This window comes from Molothrus aeneus, chromosome 14 (genome assembly GCF_037042795.1).
Source record: "Molothrus aeneus isolate 106 chromosome 14, BPBGC_Maene_1.0, whole genome shotgun sequence".
Taxonomy (NCBI): domain Eukaryota; kingdom Metazoa; phylum Chordata; class Aves; order Passeriformes; family Icteridae; genus Molothrus; species Molothrus aeneus.
The window spans coordinates 3,153,250-3,175,363 of NC_089659.1; the positions used below are offsets into that span (position 1 = coordinate 3,153,250).

Genomic DNA, 22,114 nt, shown 5'->3' on the forward strand with positions numbered 1-22,114 from the left:
GGGAGATTATCAACTGTTTTAGAGCAAAAACCCATTAGTGGATCTGTGGCACGTGTGTGTGTGTGGAATTAGACCAAACTCAGCATCTTTGTCCCTTCAGAGTGGGACTAGCTCACACATCCCCCAGGGCTCCAAATCATCCACTGTGCAGAGAGGAGAGGATGCTGTCTTGGAAGTTCATTAATTCATTAAAAATTGGTTGTAGAAAAGCAGAACAAATGGCCCTCCCCAAAAAACATGGCTTTCCAGGGGATGTTTTATCTTCAATGGCACCAGCTTCAGGCTTGTTCCTGTCTTGTAGTTTTGAGCATATGGGAAAAGTCCACTTTCCATGAAGTTTTCCTTTTCTAATCTGATTATCAATGAAATCTGTCCGTGGATTTGCCATCCTGATGCCCACACGAGAGCTGCAGCTTTTAGGAGCTGAGTTCCATCAGCAATGTTCCTCTGCTGCTGCTCAAGTGGCACCTACCAACCCATTTCTGGAATTCTTTCCCTCAGGTCCTTGATTGCCGTGGGGATTTGGGCAGGGAATTTCCCCAGTGGGGTCTGTGTGGTTGGAATCACATCTGCTGCAGAGGAGTGCAGAATGTGACACACGTGGGGCTCTGACGAGGGCAGCCTGACCTGAACCCAGAGAAGTTTGGGAGTGCAGGATTTATCTTAGGAAAGGAACAATTCAGCCTTCTTCACTGCCTCAGGAAACAATGCCATGAATACATGTAAGAAATCAAATAGCACTTGGGAGATGAGTAAAAATAAGCTTGTAAGCGGAGTTGAATGCTTCAAATGGATGTCCCAACAACATAGTTTGAAAGTAGAGGGAGTTTTTAACTCTTGTCAATGCTCTTCCCAAATAATCTGCACTGTTTCTGCTAATTGGCATAAATCTTGCCCTGTAATACCCATAGCAGAGATTTGCACAGAATCCATTGCTAATCCTATAAACTGGTGAGTTTGATAAAGTGGGTTGCTCTGGGCATTGCTAATTTTATTTCCATGCTTTCACTTGCTATCATTCATTAACCCCCAAACAGCAGGCTGGGGGTGTACACAAACAAGAGAGCAACATCATCTTATTAGGGGCTGTAAGCATGAGTGGGAAATTACAACATGATGAATATGTACACAATTCAAATGGGATCCCTTTCCTTGTGTGTTGCTGTGATGCTACCTCCTGGAAAAAAACCAAAATCAAAACAAAACCAAAGCAAGTTGTCATCAGCACATTCCAAATTAAATCTAGTTCAAGGAGATTTTACATTGAATGGCACTATTTTTCACAGGTACCCAAGGCACCTCCAGGTGGGACGCAGCTGCTGTTTGTGATCCATTTTTTGTTTCAAAGTACCTGTTTCACATTGTTCCAATTCTGCCCCACACTCAAGCCTTGATCTCAAGGGCTCAGACTTTCTCTCTTGGTGTGCTGCTCACCAGGGTAAGCCCAAAATTCCCCCAAATTCTGGGACATCCCTCATCAGCATTAGAGGAGCTGCAAAGGATGGAATAAAAGCACCCCAGGGCTCCTCAGAGATGTCCTTTAATGCAGAATTGGAGTGGATAGCTGGAGCACAGTGGCAGATCTTACAAAAGTGATGCTTTATCTCTAATTCAGTATAGGTGAGTTGAAATGGGATTAAACGGGCTCTTTAAATGACATTAGAAAGGCAAAGGCTCATCATAAGATAAGACTTCCCAGATTTCCATTTGCATCGTGAAGAGAGGAAAAAAAATCCCTTCTGGAAAAGACTGGGAACTTTTTCTGCCACTCACTGGCCTAAATCTTACATGCAGTAGCCAGAATAGCACTTTTTTGAGTCACTATGTTATTGTGATATAATGCTTAGTTCTATGACCACCTGATGTGGTTATAAATAAATAAATGTATTATTTACATTTATTTATATAAATGTATATGTATATAAATGCTTATGTTTATATAAATGTTCATGTATATAAATGTATTATTTACATTTATTTATATATAAATAAATAAACGTATATTTACACATAATGTGTAAATACACATTTATACATTATAAATAAATGTATATTTATACAGCCTCCCAGTGAAGGAGATCTGGGTGCAAAACAGCATCTCACTTAGCGACCAGGAGAGTTTGGTTTGCACACATGGTCAGAACCCAGCTGAATAAAACTGTGAAGTAATTAAACACACCCAGGGACAATGGGTGCATCTACAGGACCAGATCAGAGAACCAGAGGAAAGGGACAGCAGCGTTCTCAGTAAAAACTGAAATACAAGTCAGCTAGGATAAATGAATTTAATACTTGCCTTGCTGTTACAAAAAAAGTGAAAAGGAGTTGTGAAGAGAATGTACCATTCATTATCTAAGGCTGATTTTCTAGGCAGCCAGTATTTTTCTTTTGTCTAAGAAGGCTGCCTTGGAACTAAAACAATGCAATAGTGTAGATTATGTATTCTCTGGGGGAAAGAAACAAAATATTTAGCCTGGACTACAAAAGGAGAAGAGTGTCAGGTTTTTACAATTACTTTGGCATGTTTGAGTTCAAGACAGCAAAAGCAAAATGCTTGTTAAGCTGTTGTAGTGTGCAAGTATCATGGCTGAGTTGATGTTCCAGGAATCGACTGCACCAGCATGTTAATTGTCAGGACATGAGTCCCTAATTCTTTCATAAGGGTGCTGGTGTTGCCTTATTTGGTTACAGATGTTGCACTGCCCGGGCACACAGGGGGAAATTCCAGAAAGTTGTTTTAGCACAGTGACATTTCAGTGAACTCCAGCACCAAATTCTGGATGGAAATGTATGTTCTGAACAAGATTTCTTCAGAGACACCAGGGAAAGCACAACATTGGTTTTGTTACAACTACCTCTCTCCACTGATCCCTGCTATCCCAAGCCTCAGAAATGCTGTTTTTCTGCAGTTCTTGAGCCCAACTGGAATTGCAGACATTCAGTATTTCTTAAAAAAGCTCAGCCCTGGCTGTCTGTGCTGGATGTTTTTGGGAGTGCAGGAGCAAACTTAAAGCACACCACTGAGGGGAGGGAGAGGCTGATACTGCTGGATTACCTGTCAGAAATGATCTGCCTCTGAGATGGAAGGGTAGGGCAGCAAAGGGAGGCTGTAAAACATTTGAAGGGGAAAAACTAAAAATACAGAGTTTCAGAAGTGCTGTCAGTATGATCAGGGAGCAAAGCCCGAGCGATGCTCTGTGGAATTCTCCCGTGGATTTGCACCAAGAGGCTCATGTGCCAGTGTGGCCTTGGCCCTTCTATTTACATGCCTGCTCATGACTGCATCCTCAGTGTCTGTGCAGTGCCTGCACATCCATTTATGTATGAGCAGCATTCCCATCGTGAGCAGACAACAAACCTCGTTTCTTTCTTGGCATCCACAACAAAATTAAACCCTGAAACAAACAAAAAACTCCACAATTACAAGCCAAAAAAGACACCTGCATCTTTAAATGGGTATTATTAATGTGTCAGCTTTGCTGAACCTAACAAAGGGTTATTTAAAATCTTTCTGTTTAACTGCAGTTGCAGAGTTTCTGATCGCAATCACAAAGAGGACTCAGAATGCTTTGACCCAGGGCTGCTGGGCACATAATTGAGATCAGAAACTCACTCAAAACCTGCAAAGGAACAAAAAACTCTTTTGTGCAGAGGTGAGGATCAGCAGGAAGGGTCAGGGGAGGAAAGAATCTGCAATATCCACCCCTGGCAAGGTGAAGAGCACTGTGAGGTGCCCCCTGTGTTCATTCCTGCCTCACAGCAGAGTGGGGATGCCAGCTCAGGCCATGCCTGAGGCAGGACAGGCAAGCACTGTGTGACAGATGCCAGGCTGGTGTCCTGCAGGATCCATTGACCATGGAAATGACACTCAGTCTCTAGGGGTGAGGGCTGGGAAGAGCTGGACAGGGAAGGATGGGTGAGGAGCTGAGGAATTCATGCAGTGAGGGACAGAGGAGTTAAAAATCCTGATGCATCATTCCTGTGGTTCAAAGAAGCAAAGCAACACCCAATTATCCCAGAGAGTGCACAAAGGGAATGGCAGGGAGTGCAGCCATCTGCAGCAGGCTGATCTGGGAGCCCTGCAGCCACCTCTGCACCATTCCAGGGGTGGAATGTGCTGTTTCCTAGAGATTGGCAAAGAAACAGACACACTTCTGCTTGTAAGTCTCTGGCCACCTCCTGTTTCCATCACATATCTCTTGGGGGAATCTCATAGCAATTAGTTTCTAATTGCTTCAGTAGTCTACAATTGATTTGATGAGAAATGCCATGCAAATGTAATGGCTCTTGCATGTTTCACAGGAGCAGAAATTAATTGCATCATAATTTTAAAAACTGGCATTCTTTCCATTCCCCCTTCCTTTCATCACATAATATTTTACATTGCAAAAAGAAAGGTCAAATATTACAAAGTCGTATTTTCATTTCTCTAATCAGGTGCTCTTCTGCCACTGCTCAGTGGCACAGCTCCACCCTGATGTGCTCCGTGTGTTTATTGCTGAGCTGTAATTTGAGTGGTTGCTCCCCAAAGCAGTGTGAGCCCTGTAATGCCTCTCCCAGGTGCTGTTTCGTTGGGGTAGGAAGGTTTTGACCTCCTGCCTTCTGGAATCCCTCCAGTAAATCAACTGCATCTTGGCATCATCTCCAAATGAAATCTGCTTGCCACGCAGCAGCGAGGAGACGTGATGGGAGTGTAAAACAGGACAATTTTTCACTGCAGAAATACTTGAACTCACTCCAGACAATTATGCAGCCTGCCATTTTACACATCATCTATTTCACTATTCCTGCATCAATTATTCTATTAACGTTGCTGCACACTAAGCTAGAACCTCTCACTGGTCCTGCAGGCGTGGAAGGGATGAAATACATTGCAAAAAAAGGAAAAAGAAAAGGTATTTTTATGTGAAAGGCTTTGGGACATCCATTTCGGCAGCCTCTCTACATGTGCTATACAAAGTATTTTTATCTCCCAGCCTGCTTAACACTGTTAATTTCTACCCTAATATGGTTTAGCTCAGGACATAAAGCTGAATTTTCCACTACTTTGTTCTCTGTCAGCTGAGTTGAAAAGACCTGTTAATTAGAGAAAAAAATAATAGCTTTATTCAAAGATTAACAGAAATTAGGGTGAAAACAAAACTCTTCTGATAGGGAAAGGATATGCATTAGCTGTAAATTCAGGATATCTCCCAAAACACAAAGAACAGGTTCAGACTTGTAATTAAGGAAGAAAATTTAGCTCCCTGGAAGAACAGCTTGATAACAATTGTTACTTTCCTTTAGATTTCATGTAGCATCTGTTACAATTTAATTTTTAAAGGCCGCCATTTTTAATTCCCATTAATCTCCAGAATTAACAGTGTGATAAAGATCCTGGCAAACATTGAAATTTAACGAGTCAAAATGCCTCTAGGAGCCTTTACAGAATATTCAAAGAATCGAGCAACAGCACTGATGCTTTGAGTGAGATGAAATGCAAAGCCAGTGCTAATTAGACACAGACCAGTTGCATCCTCCCTTAATTCAAGAACTTGGCTGACTTGGATCCATGGGCTGTAAATGAATTTATACTGCTGGAGGATGGGACATTTGTCCCTCACTAGGTTTGGAAATGTATTAGGAAGATTTACTTAGTATTGTATTTGCAGGGCACCCCTGACAAAGGCAGGAATGATGCATCTGACTCCATGTTCTCAGAAGGCTAATTTATTATTTTATTATACTCTATTATATTAAAGAATACTATCCTATACTAAAGAATACAGCAAGGACACTTACTGAATGCTAAAAAGATAATAATGGAAACTCCTGACTCTTTCCAGAACCCCAACACAGCTTGGCCCTGACTGGCCAAAGAGTGAAAACAACTCCCAGCAGAATCCAATGGAACAATCACCTGTGGGTAAACAATCTCCAAACACATTCCGCATGTGAGCACAACACAGGAGAAGCAAATGAGATCAGAATTGTTTTCCTTTTCTCTGAGGCCTCTCATCTTCCCAGGAGAAAAACTCTGGGCAAAAGAATTTTTTCAGAGAATGTGAATGCCACAACTTAGAGGTTGAATACTTCACACTGGTGGCTTTTTTCCATGAAGGTTGATAGCAGGAATTAAAAATATCAACTCCTCGACATGTCACTTGATGGGGATGTCTGTAGGATTGTACAGATGCACAAAACAGAGGGGCAGACCCTGTACCTGTGCCCAGGCCCCTCACATCCCAAAGGATTGGGGCACACACCCTGTACCGTGTCTGCCCTGGGCTGGGAGACCCAGGATGGCTCACATGAGTTCAAAACCATTTGCCAAAGTGCCAAATAAGATGGAGGGAAAGCATTTATCCTGTTACTCTCTTGATTTATTGTATTTTGTTGTTTTTTGGGTTTTTTTTATTGCTACTCTTGAAAAGAAGGTGATGTAGGCCAAACAAGGCTAGGCTGCTGTGTCTTTTTGAGTGAGATTTGTGGGGTTTTTGTGACTTACTCAATCCTAACCAACATCTGTCTACCACAAGTGCCAAGGAGGATGAGGGTGTCCCTTTGGAAGTGTGTCAGTGTGCTGCTGTGCCAGGAGAGATACAGCCAGTGCAAAATTTGCTCCTCCAGAGAAATGCTGGAGCCTGACTTGAACTGAGGTGTCCCCAAACTCTCCTGATGCACTGATAAAAACAGCAAGTCTGACACTCATTTCTCCCCAGCACCTATTTTGGAAGGCAGTCACTGATGTCAGCAGGATGTGGGACAACCTGAAATAACTCCATTTCTGAAAGAGGCTGCCTCAGTGAGTAAAACACATCCACGTGTTACAGGGAAACTCATCAGTCATATTTGATGTCATGTCCTTTGTCACTCTGGGTGACTACTGAGGACAGAATTTTCTCTCACGTCTCTTTGCACCATATCACAGAGGATGTAGGAACAAATACAGCTATTTTGTGTAATCCCCATTTTCCCAGACTTTTATTTGTGCTGGGATGCTGCCCTGTCCTCCCATGGCTGCGTGTTGGGCAGCAGCTGGGAAGAAGAGTGGGTTGAAAAACAGTGGATTTCCCCCTGGAAATGGAAATGCATGGATACATCAGTTTTGTCCCAAACCACTCCATGCTGGCACAGAGTACTGTGTTTGTGTGTTTGTGTTGTAAGCAAGGTGAGGATTTATTTCCCAAAATCTCCTCATCACTGGCAGTGCCTCATTCAAGAGAGACCTGCTCAAAGCTGAACAACAGCCTTTCCCTTTTGTGAAGCTGTGCACAACAGGACAGCAACAGCTATAGATTTTAGGGTTTTTTTGGAGTTGGAAATCCCATTAATGGATATTCCAGCCTCACCTTTACAGCCTCCCTGTGTCCTTACTTTCAAGACTCCCATTTCTATTAGTCTTGCTTGACCTTGGCCATGTAGTTGTGCTACTTCCAAAGTCTCTGCTGCTCTTCTGTCATCCAAAACTGCAGTTTCCTCTCAAGAGTGATGAGGGGATGCTGATTAGGATGCAGTTTTCTGAATTCCTAAGTGCTACCTGTTCTGGGGCTATTTGTGCTGGCAATCTCTCCTTTCAAAGTCAATCTGTCACCCAGAATTCCTCATTTTATGGTTTTCCAGTGGAGAAATGGTGATGTTTTATATATTGGTGTGCATGGCTGTGCTCTTTGTTCCCCCAAACTTCACAGCACGTTTATCTCAGCGTAATACCCTCATGAATGCAAGAGCAAGCCTTTCTTCTGCTTAAAAAGAATCAACAGCCTGAATATCTGTTTCACAGTCTCCTCCATATGTATAGGCAATGGGGATAACAAACTAACCTTTCTCCCAGAGGCTAATTGGATTTCACACAGTTTGGAAGCACCACTAATTCATCAGAGATATTAAAATTCAGCTTTAACATTCCTACTGAGTAGCTTGGCTCTTGACCTCCCTCCCTCCTGTTATTTTTTCCATTCTGTTTCAAACTTACCCATTTCCAGTTCTTAGATAAACAGGCCCTGTGTGCTGCAGCCCCTTGAGAGCAGCATTTCTTCATGCATGAACTCTTACAAGCTGCTGTGGACATACATGCATGAATATTCCTTATTCCACTTAAATAAGCATCACAAATGCTTATCCTAGAAATAATGCATATTGGTCAGGAGCTGGTGTCCCTACTCTGCTTCAGTTGCCTCATAAAGTGAGCATAAGCACTCATTATCAACCTGCTGGAGTTATACAGCCTAATTAGGAGGATCTGCAATTTTCAGCAACAAAAAGGTGTAAAGCTTCCCTCTGGCATCAAAGAAAACATTTGGTTTGGTCATGACTGGCCCAGAACTTTCTCTTCTGTAGGTGAGAAAGGAAGAAAAAAAACCTCTGCAGGAGAGTGAGTTTGATTGTTTCAATCAAACTGTGTAGGTAGGGCCTGAATGCTCTCTGTGAACACAAGAAAAAGCTGAGATCTCTGAATAATGCATGAAGGAATGGGAAAAATCTCTGTGTTTCTATTGAGAGGTCACAGAGAAACCCAGATGGCAGAGGTGACTTCTCCTGCCCTTCATGGTGCCTCACAGGAGTAGGGGACAGCATGGCCATGCTCTGGCCAGGTCCCCACGTGGACATTTGGTGGCCCAGGGGGGCAGAGATGGAAGAGCAGGTGACAGAGGCCCCTTCCCTCACTGCTGGGTAGCTCAGAGAGGGCTCCCCAAAGTGCAATTGAAATGTTGGTGTGACACAGGCTGGGCATGCAGGGGTGCTCTGGGTCCACTCTGCAATGTCAATATTTGTGCTTTTCCTGCTCCTCTTTTTATTGCTTATCAATTTTAAGTAGTATTTTTTTTTTTCAGGAAAGCAGATAAGTAATTCTCTTTCTGTGAATGCAAATGTGGAATCTATTGAGTGGGTGGGTGCATACTTTAAAGAAATAATTGAATCCAAACATCTCTTATTTTTAAATGCAGGAAACCAGAATCTAATAAAATGTAAATCAATTCAGTATCTGCTTTGGGCTTGCAGTCTTCAGACTGTTAAAAAGAAAAATGCATTAAGTGCTGTGCATTCCAACACCAACATCTTTATTTTTCATTGCATTGCCTTAACCCTTCAGTCTTCTGAAATCTTTTTCTTTGTGGGTGTGTGGTGAGGACCTTACTACCCATGTTCATCGATTCCTTCTGAATCTTTGTGGGTCAGTCTGAGTGTGTTTGGTTTCTGTGCTGGGCTTTGCTGATTGCAGACACCCAAGTGACACATGATCATAAAGCACAATTTCCTTTGTGATGTAGGGCTTTGGCTCCTCAGACCTGAAACAAGCAGACCACTGCCAATCTGCCTTGGAGTACAGCTTGATGGAGTGTAAATAAATCCCTGAGATTGCTGCTGTGAGTTAAAACAGAGTTTAAAGAGGTTTTAGTGCCATTTTCAGCTCATTTAGCTCTTGGTGCCTGTCTGGCTGCTGGTCTGACTTGCTCAGCTCAGTGCTGAGAGAGAAAGGACAGGAGCAGGCACCTAAAGCACATTAATTGGATTTATCTGATTATTGGTTGTGCTCAATTTTACAGCACCTATCAAAGCAGCCTACGAAAGAAAAGTGTATCTTAATTCAGCTCTGTTATTACAGACATGCAATTGTCTTCTGGGGTCTTGTGGGCCCTTTTTTGCCTTTTTCTGTAGACAGTTTTCCCCCTGTTCTGACCTTTGGAAGCCTACAAGCTGAAGAACTGTGATGATTTAAAGAAAGCAAGTGGAGATCTGTTTTCTTTGAACATAACCATTAGATTTGCAGAAATTTAGGGACTTTGAAGCTACTTATGTACTTATCATTGTTCTGCTGCCTAAATTCCTAAATGGGAGGGAGATTGCACAGAGAATGGTTTACAAAATCATTATGACTGAGGGAGAGAGCTGAAAATAAGAACATTTTCTGAGTGAAAAGGACACTTCTCTGAAGGGTGAAGAGGATGGTTCAGTTCACCCTCTGTCACTGCTGTGTCCATGATTGTCCTGGAGGGACAGGGAGTGACAGGGAGGGACAGTGTCCATCTCCTGTGAGGGACACTGAGGGGCTGAGAGGGGCAAAAGGAGCTGGGAAATCCCAACCCCTCAAAGCACCCCAGGCTCTGCACTGCTGGGTGATTCAGGCTGAGGCTGAAGTCCTCAAACTTTTTATTTCTAATTCTTTTTCATTGTTTTATTTACGAATAAATCCCAGTTTCTAAATAGTGCTGCTGCCTCCTGGAGGAAGCTGGGGACAGCCAGTTACTCTGAGCTGTGCCACTGTGGCTCCTGTGGTTTTACTGCTCCTTTTCCAAGTGAACTCAGAATTCCTGCCTGTGCCAGCACAGGCATTTCAGCAACCTGTGAGCTCACATCCAGGGATATGTGTGTGTGAGGCAAGCTCCATTTTGTCAAAATCCTGAGAAATGCTTAGTTCTACAAGTGCTGTATTGAAATGAGGCAGGGGCTCAGCAGCTCTCACAAGGCTGCAGCTTTTCCTCTCTGCAATTAAAATTGCTGCAGCAGACCCTGATGGACTGTCACTGCAGAAACCTCAGCTAGGCTGCCCTCTCAGGGAAGCTTTTTCTCATATAAGCAGAGAAGGATTTAATTTAACTAGGGAAACCTAAGGAATTGCAAACTAATCTCTACAGCCTTCTATTTCTTCCATAATATGTATTATAAGGGGGTTTAAAGGTCAGACCTTGGCACAAAGAAAAATGCTACCATCAGACCTATTAGGAATAATGACTTTGTAAGAAATAAATTGACTGGGCTGTGAAGATATGATTTCCTTCCTTGGAATTGCTTAAGCTACAGGAATTGGAGAGTAAACATTTCATGCATTATGATCCTTTCCCAAGTCAATATTGTCCTTTCAATCCTGAATTTCAAATCCAATATTATCCTCCCTTAAACAAAGGCATGCTTGGAAATCAATGCTATTTATCTTGTCTACTGTAGCCATAAACACCAGTTTAATTTTTTGTTATAGATGAAAATGCTTGGAGACTGAAAACTGCAGAAAGACAAATTCTTCCTATTTTGCTGGCTCCTGGTGTCATTGCTGAGGGTGCATGACAACAGCCACCAAAAAAATCACCATTTTCAAGTGGCAGCATTGCTCCTTGCACTATCTGACTATTGGGTTTTGTCCTGTGCTTTAATAAATTTATAACTAAAAGAAAAACACAGCATTAAAAAAAAAAATATTTTCAGGTTATCATCTGGGGTAAATTTTTGGTTGTTATGAAGCTTCTTTCAGGTTTGTTTTTTTTTTTTTTCATGGTGTTCCAGGTAAATTATTGGATATAATTAGAGTGATAGATCAGAGTAAGCTAGAGCAGAAAATATTCTTTCAAAAAGTCCACACTGATTGGGGGGAGACTCATACTACATTTATTTATTTATTTATTTATTTATTTATTTATCTATGTATTCATCTATGTATTTATTTATTTATCTATGTATGTATATATTTATTTATTTAAATGGAGGAAACATCAGAAAAAAGACTTCTGAAGGATGCAGAGAAGACCAATAATGTTATTTGGGAGTCACTAAAAGCCTCTACAACATTAGTGCAGGTAGAGGTTTGACCTTGCCTGTCAAGAACAACCCTTAAACATTCCATACTGGTTAATGAGGTCTCAAACCAGTTATCCCAGCATGGCCTCACTTCCCAGCTTCATGTCCTGCAGGGATGAGCATATCCAGGGCTTTTTCCCTGTGCGTTTCTTTTTTCCATTTTCCCTTTTTCATGCCCCCCTCAGACAAGCTGGCTCTGGTGCTCTCAGATCCAGCAGAGAAATCACATTTTTCCCCAAAGAAAGTTCACTCCAGTGGCTTCCTCTGGGCAGGAACCCATCTGGGACGTGTTTCAGGGACTCAGAGCAGTGATCAGGGTCTGGGGTTGAATAAACAAAAGGTAAATAGAAAATACCACACACGTGGTGAACATAAGCAGCAGAGCTACAGGCCCCACAGCACAGGAGCCCAGTTATTTTCTGAGTTTTGCAATGTTTTGCACTGTTTAAGGAGGCTGGGGTTGGGTTTTGGCTGCCCTTTCTGCTGTGTTGTGGTGAGCTCTTAGCAGTGGAAGTTACAACAGGAAACCAAAAAGGAACAAATAGGGCAAAGGCAGAAGTGATTGTTTCCTGAATATTCAGAGTTCAGCAAGTAGATGATTGAATTCTGTACCAGCCTCCAGTGCTCACCGGCTGTTCATAACTATTATTTTATATATATATATATATATATATAAATATAACTACTGTGTGTATTTACACACAATAACTGCTCCCTGGAGGAGCAGGCATGCAGAAAAGTGAATTGCAAGTGTCTCTGTTTGAAATGCAGTCAGGTTCCTGCCCGTGGACACTCTGGGACCTCTCCATTGTGTTTGGACCCTTGGATCTGAAGATTTTCTTGATTGCCTGGACTTTGTTTTTGCTTGGGGTGGTTGTGGGCAGTCAAGGACAAAATCCACACTTGGACTTCTGACCTGGAGACAACAAAAGCCTCTGTGGGTTCTTTCTGATGTCATACAAAAGGCTGGGAAATTTCTGAAGCCTTTTGATCCAAGTTTAGATCACAGATTTAACTGCACAGTGGAGCAGAGCAACCCATGGGTCTTTTCAGTGGCACAAGTGTGGTACTTAGCATTCAGATGGGAACTGGTGGGTTGAGCCAAACCCAATTATTTGCAAATGAACCAGTGCCACACATCCTCAGGGGGAGGGCTGTAATACCAAGTGCTGGTTTGAAATGTCATCTTTTCTTTGGGAGAATTCTCTATAGATGAAGTTAGCTATTTTCAATCTAATTTTAGACAATCAAAAATAGGAATTCACTGGAGTTAGCAGAGGAAATTTTAACTCTGATCATCAAAGGCATGGCAGATTTCAGCCTGCTCCATTTTGAAAGTCATGACAATGTGAAAAACATTCTTTTCACTAAGGTTTGGCATTGTAACCAGAGCTGGCACTCACGGGCAGTGCTTTAATTATACATTATACTAACCAGTGTGAAATACTGAGCCTTATTAAGATAGCCAAAAGCCTTCTTTAGAGTTGATTTATTAGAGCTTGAAATTAACTTTTCACAGTCCAGCTCCAGGAGATCAGCAGATACAGAAGCTCAGCTCTGCCTCCAGTGAGCTCCCCATGGTGATCTCCAGTGCTCTCTGCAGTCCCTCCCAGTGCCCAGACATGGTAAAACCCTGCTCAGCAGCAGCTCTCAGCCTCTCACCTCCATTGCAAACACCAGGGCTTGCTGACCCTGGGCTTGCCTGGAAGGGTTTCCTGGGAAAGTGGAGCTTTGGGAAGCCACCCTGGGCTCTGCTGGGTGCTGGCTCTGCTGGAGCTGTTCCACCCTGGGGTGATTGCAGGTGAGCATTTGTGCTGCTCCTGACACAACAGTTGGTCAGGGCATCTGGGATATCAGGAGAGTGTTAGGAATTGTTAAAGCAAGTCCATCATCTGCAGATCTCTGCCAGCTCAAAATGGGGAGGAGCTCCCAGCCTGATGGGATTTTAAATTCTTCTCTCAGCAGCCTGAAAGCATTTTCACATTTCTAAACTCCCAGCTATCAGTTCTCTGATTAAATCCATGGATCTGGGGCTCCCACATCCTGTGCTTTGTTTCTGTTTGATGCTGCAAGGCAAGGCAGAGTTTGGAGCTCCAGGTGCTGCAAGATAAAACTTCCTCTTATTGAGGGTGGCAAAAATGGGGAGCAAGGCACTCAGTGAGGGAGAGGCTGGCACAACACCTGCAGTAAATCTGGATTTAAATGGTGCTGTGGTGGGAATGGTGTCCTGTCATACTTTGGGTTTCTTCACCAACAGCACAGAAAAACATTTTGGCTTTAAATTTGTCACCAGGATTGCTCAGGAGGAGTCACAGCTCTACACCTGTGCTTATCCCCAGTGATTCTCTGAGGTTTTGGGCTCTGTGGGTACCAAGACAGCCACAGCACAGGCAGTGGTGTCACAACCCTGCCAGTGTGGCACAGGGGCACCTCTGTTCATATTTTAGAAGTTGCTGTGTCATTCCTTCAGGTCACTGATGTATCCTGTCAGCTGGGTGGAAAAAGCCAAACCTCCAAGACCTTGCAAGGGAGTTGTTTGGGGGTCTCATCTCTGTTTTTTGGGGTTATTTAATGCCTTTGTTAGGCTTGACCAGCCCTGGGCAGTTGTGTGATGAGCACCAGCCCTAGGGAAAGCAGGACCACATTAACCTGGGGTGGGGGAAGAGCAGAGAGGCAGAGCCCCCTTCTGCTTCCCCAGAGCTGGGCCCCATCAGGACTCTACTGCAGCCCCACATTTCTCTTCACAGAGAAAAGCAAGGCACAATTCTTCACAAGGATATTCTTATCTCATTTGCTGTGCCTGTGTTGTGCCAAAGTGGAATGCAATATGGAGATTGTTTACCCACAGTGATGGTGTTTTGTTTCCTTGGCCTGTCAGGCCCAGGTGTGTGTGTGTGTGTGTGTTGGGACTGTTGGGGGACAGTCATGAGATTCTGGGCAGTGTGTGCAGGGTTGAGTGTTGGGAAGGATGAAAGTTTGACAAGGAAGTCTCACAATATGTGTGCTTGGCAGAAAGATTTTTAAATGTTGAGTCTGATGAAGGAATAGAGATGGAAGCAAGTTTTGATATAGAAGAAAAACTTTGCTGAGCCAGTCTCACTGGATAACCAAGGGTGTGTTAGTTAGAATGGGTTTTATGGCTTAGAGCAAAGGATAAACCCACCCCAAACAAGAAGATGTTTTTACCAAGCAGAAAGAGAGCACAGGCAAACAAGTCAGCAAAGCTGCAGGTAGAAAAAAGGTCTCAGAATTTTCCACTGCAAGAAAACTGAAAAACAACTCCTAGCTTAAACTGTAATGTACTGACTTTGAGTGATTGGAGAACAGTAACATGAATATGGTAATTACAGTAGTTATGATAGGCTATAGATAAAAGTTAAGGTATAGATTGGTTCTGCTGTATTAAGATGCTCAGCAAAGAAAAGTATAAAATGCATTGTAACCTAAACCAAAGGGTCTCCAGGGCTGCCTGCAGCTGGAGCTGGCAGCTGTGGGCACAGCTCTGTCACCCACAACCCTGGATGCTGTAACATCTCAGATACAATAAACTGCATTTTGGAGAGCCCCTGGAGTCCCACATCTCTCATTCGGGCTCTTGCAGTTGAGTGCTTGGCAGATTCTGTTTAGATGTAATGTAACATTGTGTAATATAGTATAGAATAATATAGCACAATAAAGTAATTAATTCCCACTGAAATGCATGCCTCTGCTCTCCCTGCAGGTGACCTGTCTGCACGATTTCTTTGGGGATGATGATGTGTTCATCGCCTGTGGCCCCGAGAAGTTCCGCTATGCACAGGACGACTTTTCCCTGGACGAGAGCGGTAACACCAAACCCACCCTGAGCCTTTCCTGCACTGCCCTTCCCCTGCTCCTGCCTGGTCCCAGTGCTGCATGCTTCTGGGCTGGTTTATGAGATCCAGTACATGGAATTTAACTACAGGAATGTGTGTGACAGTGTTCACAGGGGTCTCAGAGTGAGGGAAGAGACGAGGATCTCACTCCATGTTTCAGAAGGCTGATTTATTATTTTATGATATATATTACATTAAAGCTATACTAAAAGAATAGAAGAAAGGATTTCATCAGAAGGCTAGCTAAGAATAGAAGAAGAAAGAATGATAACAGAGGCTTGTGGCTTGGACTCTCTGTCTGATCCAGCTCACTGTGATTGGCCATTAATTACAAACATCCAACATGGGCCAATCCCAGATGCACCTGTTGCATTCCACAGCAGCAGATAATCAATGTTTACATTCTGTTCCTGAGGCCTCTCAGCTTCTCAGGAGGAAAAATCCTAAGGAAAGGATTTTTCACAAAAAATGTCTGCGACAAATGTGTTTTCTGTTGACGGAGTGACAAAACTGTCCTTTGTCTCTTCAAAACGGAAAGAAGCCCAGAAGTTTCTCTCTTTGAAAAAAGCCACTTCATAGGCTCAGGGGACAGAATTTCAAACTTAAGGATAGCTAATTGGACAGAAGCCAAGAAGTCTCACTTGGGCAATTTACTAGAAATAGAAGTGAACAAAGGAACTGATGGCTTTTGTGGGGTGTTTTACCAGGAGCAAGAACCTCATGCACCTGGCTCGGTTTTTCTTTTTGTTATTTTGCCTTTTTTTAAACCTTTTTGTTTCCAACACTGCAACAGAAGCCATCCTGCTGATTTTTATGCCTCCAAGGGTAGCTGAGCTGTCTTGGGTGTGTTATAGACCTCTGAGAGCTTATGAGACCTGGCTCAAGAAGGCTGCTATGACATTTAACATCCTTTTGGGATACTTATCAGTCAGCAGAATTATAATCGGGCAAATACTGACTGAGGTATAGTCAGAATAAATTAAGTCCTACAGAATTTTGACATTTACTGCAAAATCTGGGAGTGTTTATACTTTCAATTTTCTCCAGTCACATTCAGAGAGATGCATTTTTCTTGAGAACTAATCATCCTTATGTAGACATATGCATATTAAAAATGGAAACAAGCAACAGTTGAAAAAAAATCACATTTCCACTGCTTACTTCTACTGATTCAAAAAGCAGGGCAATAATTCCCTTTTTGGGGGCATGGCTGGGACAGCACTGTTATTTTTCCTTGTCACCACTGCCAGCAGAAGTCTGTAATAATGTGAGTCTCTGTGATCAATTACACCATGAAATCTTTGATTTTACAGAATATACAGAGATTACTTGTAGGACTTACCACCCACCCCACCTGGCAACTGTACCCACCTGTCTGCAGGTGCCAGTGAGTGCAGCAAGAGGAAATTAATGTCATTTTAACCATTTAAACTGAAATAAAGTGCTCTCCAAGCATCTAGGCACACTTCCCAAAGCTCTAGGTGTGTTGTGTGAGGAACACAAGCCCCATCCTGTCCTATATGCTGCAAACTGGCTCTGTATTGAGGACCAAAGAGGATTTTTGCTGGATGCCAGGAAGCCAAGCAGCCTCTAATCTCCAAACACTGAGTTTTTTATTACTCCCTTGCAAGCCTGAGTTTATTTTAGTGCTTCTAAAGTGCTTCTTTAGGTACTTCTGACCTGTGTACTCCAGATGAACCCATTTGATGGTCTTGGGGTAATTCAAAGGAAGTTTCCAAGGTTCAGCTGAGCCTTTGCAGGCAGAGAATAAAGCCTGTGTCAGGCTGGGGAAGTGATCTGTAAACTGAGCTTCACGTTGTTTTTCACCACTCAGCAGCTGAGTCGGCTCCACAGGGAGCTCCACGCTGGAAAACAGCTTGGATGCAGCCCTGGCAGAGCAACTGGATGGAAATCCCAGCCCTCTGCCTCCTCTGGGCACTGCTCCCTTCTCCAGCTTGGATTTCTCTGGCAGAAGGAAGCCAAGTTTGCTGTTGGGAAGGCAGTGAGCAGCTCCAGAGGTGTTTTTGGAGGAGCCTTGCAGCTCCCAGGGAGCAGATGAGGAGCCTCAGCAGTGTTTCCCCATTGCACACCCATCACCCTTCCTCCTTCTGGAGCAGATGCTGCCAGGAGAGCTGCAAATCCTGAGCTTTTGCAGATGAGTGTCGCTGAATAAAATCTCCTCTGTCATGGGGGAATTTCTCCTGCCTGTTTGCATGACACACACCAGGATTGCTGGTTATTATGTTCACTCTGGCAGGACGTCAGGAAACAAAACGAGAAACAGCACAAGACAGGATTATGTCATCTTTTTCCTCCTGGCTGCCCACCACAGCTTCCACCCTCTAATCCTGCTGCTGAGCACCTTCCAGATGACATTGCTCTGTCCCTTTTGTACCCACTGGTTTCAGCATGGTGGAAATGTCACACTTTGGTGACATTTAGAGGCCTTTTCGCACCAAGCTCAGCACAGCCAGGTTTCCACCTCCTGCAAAAGCTCAGGGATTGCCTCTGACACTTGCCAAGGGCTGAGCTGGAGGAATTCCTCAGAGTCAGCCTTTCTGTGCTGGAAAATGCAAAGCCAGGTTTCCTTCCAAGGAATTACTCGCCTGGGAAAAGCATAAATTTGGAAGCTCTTGCAAAGACCTAACATGAAGTATTTTTACTTTTTTGGTTTATTTTTTTTTTTAGTGAGTAGTTCAGGTGACTAAACATAGCTGCCTGACACCCTTTGAGTCCCCTCACAACAGCAGAACTGCTCTTCGTGTATAATATAGCCCCAAAAAATTTGGGCTATATTAGGGCTGGACCTCTACAAGCCTTTCAAGTGACATCATCTGTGAGAATTCAAGTATTTTTGAAGGAAAAAACCACAACCTTTTCTATCCCTGATTTACAGTTTAGAAAATTGATTTAGCAGGAGAGAAAATAAGCTGACTATAGGTTTAATTCCTGCCATGCAGCATCCCTGGAGCACAAGGCCTCCTCTCCTGACATTCTTGTGCTGCATGGCCCAACAGCAAAACTCTCTCAAACCATCCAGAAGGAGCAGAAATGGAGCCTTGGATGGCTGAGAATGAGCAAAGCCTGGGGAAAAATTGAAGGCAATTACATTTTTGTAGATACACTGATATATAATTAAATAACACATACATTTAGGTCAGACAGCTTGCTTTTGGTTGACCAATTATTTATCTGCTCTGTGCTGTCTTAATTCCATTGGAGACTCCATTCCAGGGGTCCTCAGTGTGGAGCATGTGGGGCTGAGCTGAACTTTTCCATAAAAAGCTGCCTGCATGTGGAACACGTAATTCACATCTGGAAAAAAGACACATTTTTCACATCTTGGTGAGGACAAGCTGTTAGAGGAGATGAGGTGGAACCAGCTAACATTTGACAAAAAGGAAATCCCTTTTTTATTGCCTTCTTCTTAACTGGGTTAAGTTAATAACTTGAGGGGTGGAAAGTTCCTTTTCTGTTAGCTGTCAATGTAAATAAAACCCAGTTCTGAAGATCAGGCATGCCTGAAATCCTGGGACACGTGGAGGTTTGTTAGCATTTCAGTTCCCCTCTGCAGGACTCTGTAGACCATGTTTACATTTTCCACTCTTCCTGGCCTATTTAGTTTTTAAGGAAGCACAGTTGGGGTCCTCATCTGCTCACATCTTCCAGTACATAAATCTGCTGGGCTTGTTTATACAAACCTTGCTGAAAGGGATGAGTGGCCAGGACGGAGGATGTGCTTTGTGAAACCATTTTGTCTCCTGTGCTTTGAGCATCTGAAAAGTTGCAGCTTGTTGAGGACAGAAGAGGCTGGTTCCAGCTGGGTGAAAGCCTCCTGGGGCAGCTGCCCCATCTGCCACTTGGAGGCTTCATTTACAGCACACCAGGAGCTGTTTGCTGGCTTTCTGCACCTGCAGAAAGGGCACTCATCATTCCTGGGACTGGGTCTTCACCAGGAGTTTGACCATGTTCACAGGGGTCTCAGGTTTAGGGAAGAAATGAGGATCTGACTCCATGTTTCAGAAGGCTTGCTTTATTATTTTATCATATATATTACATTAAAACTATACTAAAAGAATAGAAGAAAGGATTTCCTCAGAAGGCTGGCTAAGAATAGAATAGGAAAGAAGAATGATAACAAAACCTTCTGTCTGGGACAGAGAGTCTGAGCCAGCTGACTGTGATTGGCCATTAATTAGAAACAACCACATGAGCCCAATCCCAGATGCACCTGTTGCATTCCACAGCAGCAGATAACCATTGGTTACATTTTGTTCCTGAGGCCTCTCAACTTCTCAGGAGGAAAGATCCTAAGGAAAGGATTTTTCATAAAAGATGTCTGTGACACAGGAGGGTTACAGCAAATTAACTGGATTTTCTTGAGTGTTCCCTCAGTCAGTGTTGGCCATTTTCATTGTGCTCAGGAGAGCCAAGGGAAGGGCAGAAAATGTTTGGTGGGAGCCAGCCTGGCACCACAGAGCCTCAGCAGCTCCTCCAGAGGAGCAGAGCTGTTCTCTTTGCCCTCCCCTTGATGAGTCTCCTTTCAGCCCTGGAGAACAAGGGACCATATCAGCTTTTCCCTTGCCCCTGGGATTCCCTGCATCTCTCTGGGGACCAGGCACTGAGCTGCCATGGCTGTTCCACAGCAGGGCCATAACCAGGTGGGTCTGTGTTCCCCCAGAGTGCCGGGTGATGAAGGGGAGCCCAGCAGGTGCCACGGGCAGCAAATCCTCCCCCACCCCTCAGAAGAGCTCGGCCAAGAGCCCCGCGCCCATGCGCCGCAGCAAGTCCCCGGCCGATTCAGGTAACCACCAAGATGGTGAGTGATTGTTTCTTGGTGTCTGCCTTTCACTGTGCTCCAGGGAAAAGCACAAACTCCCTGTGCTTGCTAAGGAAACTCAGGTGTCTCTTGGAAACAAGGAGCTAATAAATATTGGGAAGGAATCTCCTGGTTGGTGAAGTGCGGTCGCGGCTTGAGGTTGTTCCAGCCATAGGCTCACAGCTCCTTCCCCAAAATGTTTTAAAAGAAGTTTCTGTTCCCCAGGCAGGAAATCAAGGCCCACAGTGCTCTTAGATGGTCCCTGCAGATACAGAGTGATTTAGGGTAACCTCCTGTGCAAAGCAAATGGTGATTATTGCACAGGTCAGGAGTGGCTCCTTGCAATCGTTATTTAAAGGAGACCAGTGACCTTGCAATTGCAGAACTGCTGATGGGTTTATTGATGGGACACTGAGACACTCATTCAGTAATGGAAGAGAGGGAAAATGGGAATCCTAATTTGCTGCAGCAGCTTGCACCATTTGAAATGGTTCCCTCCTTCTGCAGCAGCACCTGGGTTGGCAGCACACGTGGGGAGCTGCAGGGCTGTCAGTCCAAGGCTGGGCTGCATATTGCAGTAATTCTGGTAATTGACAGTCTTTAGAGTCATGGAGAGTTTCTGGGGTTATGATTGATCTCTCACCTGCCTGCCTGTTCTGTTCCAAAGGAGAACCAGACATGGCCTCTCACTAAAATGGCCAAATCATCAATTAAACATGTCAGAGTTCCAGGAGAGCTTCACAGCTTGAGTTCAGGTGTCCCACACCATCAACACAGCTCATATAAACCAAAAATTCCTTTTCACCATCATGCTAACATGCTGCATATTGCATGGGAACATCACACAACAGCTGATCATCAGTAGAAATGGGATTATTAGTCAGAAAATTCTCTTGGCAGTCGTCAGAAGGATTTCCCCCAGGAAGCAGTTCATTTATTTAGGGTGCGTGGGTGTTCTTCAGCTACCTAAAGGGACAGTGTGAAACTGGTTGGCACATGCCAAGACTCTGTATTTTTTTAAAAAACATTTCTTTCTGAGGTGATTTTGCATTCATACAGTTTTTCTTCAAGATTCCATTGTTGGCTATTCTCAAACTCAGGCTTGCCATAATTTAACCATTTTCACAAGCCCAAATGCCTGCTGAAGCTGTGTAGGCACATTGAAGGCACAATGGGAAATGTGATTTACAAAACCCAGAAGTAACACTCAGTGATGTGGGAGTCAGCTCATGCATGAGCAGCTTTAAACCTTCTCCACAAGCATCAGGTGCTGATTCCCACCAGAAGCAGAGCATAGAGTTTAATATGAAATGGCAATTATTGTGTGCCTGATTTTAACTGATTGAGCGACTCCAGGCCCAGGATGGTGACTCATCTGATGAGCTTTAATGAACACACTTAGCAGAGCTTTTCAGGGGGGGATTAAAACAACCAGAAAAGCTGAACAATAACCAGTTCCTGGAGTTAAGGTCAGTAATGAAGAGCAAATCAGGTTTCTTTAATCCATCCAGACAAGAGTCTTTCGTGCTTTCCTGTAATTTCAATAAAGGAAAAAATGGCACTTGTCCTGCTTAATGAGAATAAAAAAGACTGAGCTCTTTTAGTACTGAAAAATAGAAGACTCTTGTTTTCTCAGGGCAGAGAGAAAAAAGAATACTATTTTGTATTCTTGTATTGAGCTGGTAATAAATTAAGTGGATTTACACATCTTTTAAGAACCAATATTTACATTTAGATGAGATTTTGGAGTTATCACATTCAAAAAGCAAAGAAAGCTGAATGAAGTCTGATTAATAAAAGATGATCTGACCTATTTTTTTCCCCCCCAGAATCTCTCCCATTTAATGTGTGAAACTATTTTAAAGCAGTTTTACTTCAAATATATGCAACA

The 22,114-nt window shown here is 43.5% G+C and overlaps 1 protein-coding gene across 3 annotated transcripts in view; it reads left to right on the plus strand.

Moving 5' to 3' along the window:
* Positions 1–22,114, plus strand: part of DCX (doublecortin) — an 81,484-nt gene that overhangs the window by 40,726 nt on the left and 18,644 nt on the right. For 2 of the 3 annotated variants that reach the window (XM_066559232.1, XM_066559231.1), the window contains 2 exons: positions 15,272–15,374; positions 20,086–20,223. In XM_066559232.1, coding sequence (XP_066415329.1) covers positions 15,272–15,374; positions 20,086–20,223 — 241 coding nt within the window. The remainder of the gene's footprint in view (positions 1–15,271; positions 15,375–20,085; positions 20,224–22,114) is intronic. The other variant, XM_066559234.1, reaches the window with a different exon arrangement.